At 50.3% G+C, this 8,957-nt stretch overlaps 1 protein-coding gene across 1 annotated transcript; it reads right to left on the bottom strand.

Annotated features, from left to right (window-relative positions):
* Positions 1–297: 297 nt before the first annotated feature.
* rtbdn (retbindin) lies at positions 298–7,876 on the bottom strand. Its single transcript, XM_079746332.1, is given in 7 exon segments — positions 298–758; positions 760–842; positions 5,273–5,369; positions 5,624–5,752; positions 6,116–6,215; positions 6,570–6,738; positions 7,687–7,876. Coding segments are annotated over 6 exon segments (900 nt in total). The 5' UTR covers positions 6,727–6,738; positions 7,687–7,876; the 3' UTR covers positions 298–424.
* Positions 7,877–8,957: the final 1,081 nt, after the last annotated feature.

Here is an 8,957-nt window from a genome sequence, read left to right on the forward strand (position 1 = left end):
GATCTATAGAGATAGATATAGATCTATAGAGATCTATAGATAGATGTAAATCTAAATAGATCTATAGATTGATCTAGATCTACATAGATAGATTTAGTCCTATAGAGATAGATCTAGATTCTATAGAGATCTATAGATAGATATAGATCTATAGATCTAGAGACAGATAGAGGGTACAGATCTAGATCTATAGATCTAGAGACAGCTAGAGTGTAAAGATCTAGATCTATAAATCTAGATCTCTACCCTCTTTCTGTCTCTGGATCTATAGATCCAGAGACAGATAGAGGGTAGAGATCTAGATCTATAGATCTAGAGACAGCTAGAGGGTAAAGATCTAGATCTATAAATCTAGATCTCTACCCTCTTTCTGTCTCTGGATCTATAGATCCAGAGACAGATAGAGGGTGTAGATCTAGAGTGCCTACATGCCGCTCCCGCTCCCCTCGGCATCCTCCACCGCCACCGAGCGTTTCCGTAGCGCCGCCTTCGCCCGCCCTCCCTTCCCCGCCTTCCTGGGGGCGGGGGGCGTGGCCTGGGCCGGGGGGGGCGGGGCCTGGCAGGGGGCGCGGTACTGGGGCAGGCCGGACTTGGTGGTGTCGAGCTCCTCGGGGTCCACGCTCTGCGCCCGCAGCGCTGCCATCACGTCGCGGTCCGACGAGCTGAGGGTCAGACAGCCGCACGGACGGGAGCCGTCGCCGGGGTGACCGTCGCCAGGGTGACCGTCGTTGCCATGGACGCCGTCGTGGTGCCCCCCCCCCCTCCTCCTCCACCTGGTCCTCCACCGTCATGAAGGCGTCGCCCCACAGGCTCTCGCACAGGTCCCGGCCGTGCTGGTACATCTACACACACACGCACACACACGAACACACACACACACACACCCACATGCGGGCACGCACGCAGACACACAAACACACACGCTCACACACGCAAACAAACAGACACACACACACGCATAAAAACAGAAACAGACACAGAGACACGCACACACATACACACACACACACGCACGCAGACACACTCATTGTTATTGTGTCCTTTGCTGTAGTGGTGCGAGGTCATCAGCCTCGTTAGAACATCCTGATCTCTGCAGGTCAGTCTGGCCTCAAACCCGGTAGGAGAGAGCACGAACGCGGAGCACGCAGAATATAAACACAGAAAAAAAAACCCTACAACCATAACGCCACGAGGAAGGAGGGGCAAACAACGCAGATATCAGATCGAATAAGGATGTGCTTTTTGCTTTACCTTCCACAGATTCAGCAAGAGAACGAGACCTTCACTTTGCGATTTGATCTGGAGGTTTTGGAAAGTGTATGGTTGAGGCTATTTGCAGGAATCCCTTGCTCAGAGACAGACCTCATGGTGCTCCACCGACCCACCCTAAGACCGCCTGTCTGTAGACCCCCCTGTCTACTGGTCCACAGGAGGGTTCATACCTGGAGACCACAGGGGGTCCACACAGAGTTCCAACCCTCTCCAGCTCAACGACCTCCTCATCCATAATCCTCCCTGAGCATTGTGTGGTTGGTAAACGGACTACATTTATACAGCACATTTCTAACCAGTGGCCACTCAAAGCGCTTTACAATACTGCCTCACATTCACCCATTCATGCAGACATTCAACCATGCAAGGGGACAGCCAACTCAGTTAGTGTGAGGCGTCTTGCTCAGGGACATCGCTAGGAGCTGGGGATCGAACTGGCAACCTTCTGGTTACCAACCAACCCGCTCTACCTCCTGAGCCACATGCCGGAAACTGGAAGGCTGCTAGTTCGATTCACGGCTGATCACCAGGCTGGTAGGTTGCTAGTGCTGCTGCTGCCTTCTGTTACTGAGCTGTCTTCTGAAGCCCGCTCTTTAATCAGGAGTGTGTGTAGATTAGCATGGATGCTACGTAGCACGGTACAGCCTCCCCATCCACTCCACCTCATAAAACAACTCAGTCGCGGGGATTATGCAAAATGCATTTTTATCCACATTGTGCAAGGTCATTATTGAAGCCGCTTGAAATACACTTTAAAATCCTCCTCCTCCTTATGTACTGATCCTGTGTGGGTTTCTTTCTTTATGTGTCTCTCTCTGTAACTATATCTTCCCCCTACATCTCTCTCTCTCTTTCTGTCTCTCTCATCGTAACACTTTAAGCTTTGAGCCTCCAAGTCGTTCCTTCTGCAGCTCATTTAACTCTGACCAGCCTCCTGCTAACCTCCTGCAATTGCAGTAGAAACACACACACAAATGCACACACGCGCATACACAAACACACACACATGCACGCACAACACACACGCATTGGCGTATACATGTGCACACACACACACACACACACACACACACACACACACACACACACACAATCATGAAAGGACACACACAACACACACCCGAGGCAGACGTGGTGTTATTTGCTGCCAGAGCTTATTGTCACCAGTTGGGGTATCTTGGTGAAGGTGGATCAATGCTGTGCTGAGAGGTCCCCGAGTTAACCCCTCCCCTGCTGAACCTCAACAGGAAGGTCAAAGCCCAGGGCTGGTTCTGTTCTATTGTGTGGAGAAGCGTCTCTCTATGCTGGAGTGTGTCTTTAGGGTATTCTTTTTGGAGAGGTGCACCAAGGCTATGGCGTAGCCATGGTAATGCAGAGACCCAAGGCGTAGCCACGGTAACGCAGAGACATTGTTGTCCAGCTTGAATCTTCACTGATGGTGAAAACTTACTTGGTAATAAACTATAGTTTTTTTTATCAGAGATTGCATCTACTGTACCTACTGTACCTATCTGCACAACAACAAAACAAGACTGGACTCACTTTGTTCGTTTGATATTATGATTCCTAACTAGTGTATGCAGCGCGATTACGAATGAGGTCTCACTTGTGTCTTTTGCACTGATAAAGGACTCATTTAAAGCCAGATGTTAGAGGAGAGATGCTGACATCTGTAACGAGCAGAGCTGGAACACGAGGGCGTGTATTTCCTGAGATAGAAGACCAGCCTGGCGGATATTAAACCCAACATCAGAGTATTTCTCCTCTGCTCGGTACACACACCATATGGTCAGGAGGATGAGAGAGGATGAGACTGTACAGACGAGCACAGCATCCCGGCATTAATCCTCATATTAACGGATCAATACATCATACCGCAATGTATTGATCTGTTATAAATCTTTCTGTTAGTGAACCCCAGGGGGCCGAACCCAGTGCATCTTATTAGGTCGGACTATACGACTACAACCCTTTATAGCTTTACGTAGAACAACATGCCTTGAAGTATAACCTGTGTGACTATATGCATAATTATATCAGGAGCTCAAGTCACGTGACACTAGCTTTTCCTTAGGAATCTAAATCAGGTTGCAGGCAATGTGGTTGGCATGGAGAGAGAGAGAGAGAGAGAGAGAGAGAGAGAGAGAGAGAGAGAGAGAGAGAGACTCAGAAAGAAAGAGAGAGAGAGAGAGAGACTCAGAGAAAGAATGAGACTGAGTTAGCGCAGAGAGAGAGAGAGAGAGAGAGAGAGAGAGAGAGAGAGAGAGAGAGAGAGAGACGGGAGGACAAAGGAAGACTCAGATTGAGAAGGAAGGAGAGAGCGAGGGAGGGAGAGCGAGAGGAGGAAGAAAGAAAGAGATTAGACAGAAATAAGATGGGATAAGTAGGCTGAGAGAGTATATTTGCATCCCACTCCTTGGATGGATGACGAGTGTGTGCATGAGTGTGCACATGAGCGTGTGTTTACATGAGTGTGCATGTGCGTGTGCATGAGTGTGTTTGTCGACATGTCTGGTTAATATCTTTCTCTAATGTGCATTGACATCCATAACATCCTACCCATCCACCATCCGTCCCTCTCTTAATATAGACTCTGAGCCGTCACCAGTGTACTACGTACACCATGCTAGGGGCTCTCCCCGGGCAAACACCCTGTCACCGCCAAGTTAGCCCCACACAAACACACACACACACACACACACACTAACACACATACGTGTGTGTGTGTGTGTGTGTGTGTTTGTGTGTGTGTGTGTTGTGTGTGATTTTTTCCCAGAAAGAGAAAGATATAAAAGAGAGAAATAAAAAATGAGAAATAGTGTCTGTGGTTCCATGTGTTCCGGCACTGTGCGTGTGCTTGTGTGTGTTTGTGGTTGTGTGTTGCGGCTGCGCCCCTGCCCTTAAACCCTCTGCCTGGTTAAGATTGAACCTTTTATATATTTATTTCCCTCCTCTCCTCTGACCTCCAGCACATTAACCCTTCAGTCCGCACCTGCCCCTGCTCAGACGGACCTCTAACAAAACACAACTCAATCCCCTGAGGGTAGACACCCCGTGGCAAGGCCGGCCCAGTGGGAATGGAAACCTTCACCTTGTTCATTCCTCGCTCCATCGACCCTTTGAGTAAGACAGGGAATCGAGCCCCAAACCCTGGCAGTATTAATGCCTACCAGCTGAGATACGCAGGGAATCCCACCCTGGCTGTATTAGTGCCTTGTTCTACTGGTCGGGGACTGAATCCTTAGGTTCGACAAATTCAATTGTCCAAAAATCAAAACAAATCCAAATGTGTGTATTAATCAAACAAACCTGTTGAGCGATGTAAGAGAGAATCATTTACACTCACACACTCCAATCCCTGTCCTGTCTACAGCGTGTGTGTTGACAGGTGGTATGAGTGCTTATTGACAAAGAGGATTTTTCTCTTAAAACTATAAGCTACCCGCTGAGCTAAGTAGCATGCGTGCTAAATTCCTGAGCGCAAAGGGGCCCTTAGAGACAGCCTGCAGCGACTCTCAGAGACAGAACAACAGCAGACAGCTTCAGTGGTACTGTTAGACCAGCGGGCCGCATTCCAATAGTCATCCTGTCAATAAGCCACCCCCTCCCACCCCTCCTACGCACTTATTGTATGTTGTACGTCCTGGCATTTAATGTACATACTTATTGTATGTCGTACTTAGTTATAGTTCTTAGTTATATAGTGCATTGTGTAGCTTCTTATCCTAGCTATCTTTGTTGTATGCGGATAAATGCGTCTGCTAATCACCCTGAATGTAAATGTAAATGTAATCCTATAGGACATGGATTGATTCCTAGATGTCCAGATGTCCTAATCACTGTTATACCCACGGTCCCGATAGCCGTAGTGAGTGAGAGATGCAGCCCTAAAGCGCTTCAGACTGAGGTGGCATCTGTGCGTCCCACACAGGGTATGTTCCGGATTATCCGGAGCGCAGAGCAGCACAGGGGCACCGGGGGGGGGGGGCCCTCAGCCTACCTGCTGGTACTGGACGCAGGTCCCAGTGCAGTTGTGGCCGCGGGGGTCCCGGGCCCAGTTGCGGGCGCAGGTCAGGTCCATCCTGCAGGCATCGAACCTGCGAGCAGAACAGAATAGAACCGCCCGGGTTAGGAAGGCTCATCCATAGTGGTGATGGGGGTGGAGGTGGAGGAGGTGGTGGAGGTGGTGGTGGTGATGGTACTGATGGGGGTGTAGAGGTGCTGGTGATGGTGGAGGTGGAGGTGGAGGTGGAGGTGGTGGAGGTGGTTGTCGTGGTCGGGGTGGTGATGGGGGTGTAGAGGTGCTGGTGATGGTGGAGGAGGAGGTGATGGAGGTGGGGGTGGGACTCACCAGTCGCGGCAGAAGCTGTGGCAGAGCGGGACGGCCTGGATGTAGGAGCGCCGGCGGGGGTGTGGCCAGCGGGCGGCGTCCGGCGAGCAGCGGTAGAAACAGGAGACCCGCTTCAGGAACACCTCACACCTGGTGGGGGGGGGAGAGGGGCGTGAATGACGGCTGGGGAAGGGGGCTTCCCCATGTGGATTTGAGGGCACAAATTGGTTTTGTGTTATAATAGTGACAACGCCTTGCAAAACATTCTACACATTTAAACCCAGCTTAGCGTTTTCTCTCATCACAATGACTCTGGATGCTAGCATTAGCACAGAACAGTAGTTAGCATGTTTTAAGCAGGAAACAGTCCATACTGTAAGCACTGGATATTAACAATGTGAGGAGGACACCACTGTCCAAGTCAATGTATCATATAATAAGTTTCTATTTACACTAATTAAATTTGATTAATAATAATGTATTTAGTGATATTTCAGTTCTTTTTGTCCGTACGTGGAGCTCAGATGTCCGCAGTGGTCCCAGGGGGCGTTCTTGTTGCTGAGGGCCGGGACGTGAGCGATGTCCTGGACGTCCTCCACCGTGCAGCAGGCGTCTGAGGACGGGAACACACACGACTCATTACTGATGTCTCCTGTCCTCTGAACAGCCCTCAACCAGTGTCAGGAAGCTGTTTGGACAGCATGCTTTATGAAGACATAACAGCTTGATTCCAGCAGTGTGGGTGCTGTTTGGGTTGGTGGTGTTCGTGTCGGTTGGTGTTTCGGGTGGTGTCCTGATCCTACGGTGTGGGTGGTGGTCTTGCTGGGTGGTGTTCAGGCGGTGTGGGTGGTGTTGGTGACATAGTTCGGGTGGTGTTCGAGTGGTGTTGGTGAGGTGGTTCAGGTTGGGTGGTGTTTGGGTGGTGTTCAGGTCAGGTGGCGTTTGCGTGGGTGGTTTTCTGACGTACTGTCGGCGTACAGCGTGCACTCCGTCAGCTGGGGTTCAGCGCTGGGCGTGGTCTTGTGTTTCCCGTCCTGAAGACACGCCCCCTCGCCGCATGCACGGGAGGGCAGCGCCCCCACCAGGAGGGCCAGGAGCAGCGGGGTCGCCATGGTGACCATCATCAACCACACTGCCTGGGGACGGACGGTATAGACATGTTAATGACGTGTTATTGACATGTTCACTGGGACAGGGAACAGCTTCTTCTGCTCGCAATGTTAAAACATCTTACGCTTTATATTACATTGACACTAAGGGGGTTTAGCAGACGCTTTTATCCAAAACGACTCACAATGATTGCATTTGTCAGAGGAAAGAGAAACAACAATATATCGCTGTCGGTAAAGCCTGATGTACTTCATCATTACTTATGAATTATTATTTATTGAGTTGGACTGATGCAGGATTGGCTCACTCTCTCTAGTCCCGCCTCCCGGTATGTTTACCACCGCTGCTTGATTCTGACCTATCGCGAGAACGGCTTAATGAGGTGACGAAGTTACTCAAATCTGACACCTGCTCCCCCGAGCGGCGACACGACGCGAATCCGATAAACGCTCTTGGCGGCGGGGCGACGTGTGGCGCCACACGCGTCGCGCGCCACGCGTCGCGCGCCACACGTCGCTCAACCTTCAGGACAACAACGAAGGGGAGAGGAAGGGGGAAGGGGGAAGGGGGGGGGGGGGGGGGGAGACGAGCCAATCAAGCAGCTAATTGGCCCCCCGCTGTTTTTATACCAACTGTGGGAATGGGTATCGAACTGCGTCCCCAAAACACGCGTACATAAATAAATACTAATAAATACTAATGATAATTACTGATCAATAAATACTGATAACAAATACAGCCAACAAAATGACGGTTCTTGTCGAATGGCATTAATATTAACCGCGGTATAGAGATTTAAACGCCACACAGCCTTGTAAATAATATTTATAATCTCGTATTCAACTTTTCAAAGACTGTATTTGCAAATCGATACCGGAGGCAACTTTTACAATTCAACAAACGCATTGTTATTCCCACCCTCCATGTTAACCCCGCCTCGTCTCTCTCTAAAACATTTCAATCAAATGGCCTACTTTGTATTTTGCTCGTTTATTCCGCCGATGAGGAACCGAAGCGTCCTCTGGTTCCGCTGGTTGATCAGAGTCTGCTGCTCCGCTCCGTGCGCGTGCCCGTGTCTCCGCGCGCGTGCCCGTGTCTCCTGCCGGGGATGCGCGTCAGCTTCCCTCCCTCGGATTTAATTGAAGGGCATTTTATCGTCCAACAAGTCTCCTCTCCTCCTCCTCGTCGTGTCGCCTGCGTCCCTCCCCTGGGACTCTGGCCATGGCGCTGCTGCTTTTATTTCCTGTGTCTCGCATGTTAACTCTCTCTCTCTCTCTCTCTCTCTCTCTCTCTCCCCTCTATCACTGACGCCCAACAGACAAGTCGGACACACACGCACACACACACACACACACACACACACACACACACACACACACACACACACACACACACACATACACACACGCAAACGCACACGCACACACACACACACGCACACACACACAAACAATTACACAGAAAAACACGCACACACTCACACACACACTCCCTCACTGATTGGTTGTCAATGTGCTCCCTCATCATTGGCTGGCATTATGTCGTTAGTGTTTCGGACAGGAAGGCCGTTATTAGAGGATATTGGAAGGTCTGAACTGTTCTGAACCCAATAGAGAGAAGAGAGTTGTGTTGTTTCAGCAGAACATACAGGTGTTGCTGAGTCACACTCAACCTCAAACACACACACACACACACACACACACACACACACACACACACACACACACACACACACACACACACACACACACACATAAACACACTCAATACACAGCCCACTAACACACAAACACACAGGAGAGAGACACAGAGGTCAGTTAGAGATTGAGAGAGAGAGAGAGAGAGAGGGGGGGGGGGGGGGGGAGAGAGAGAGAGAGAGAGGGAGAAATAGGGAGGTCAGATAAAGAGAGCGATGGAGAGGTAAGAGAGAAAGGGGGAGAGAGAGAGGGCAGGAAGAGGGACAGACAGAGCGAGCGGACAGGGTGTTTTCTAGGTGGCTAAGGGTGGGGCGAGGGAGGGACACAGCTAGAAACTTCCTGACGTTACAGAAACACACACACGCCTGCAAGCACACACACACACACACACCGACACGACACACACACACACACCGACACACACACCGACACACACACACACACACACACACACAAACACTGTTTAACCTTGTCCACCTAGCCCCTCCCGTTTGTAGATTATTTTGTCTGGATTACTATTCCAACCTAATCTCTTTGTTTGTTTGTTT

Source organism: Pollachius pollachius (genome assembly GCF_949987615.1).
Source record: "Pollachius pollachius genome assembly, chromosome: 11".
Lineage (NCBI taxonomy): Eukaryota > Metazoa > Chordata > Actinopteri > Gadiformes > Gadidae > Pollachius > Pollachius pollachius.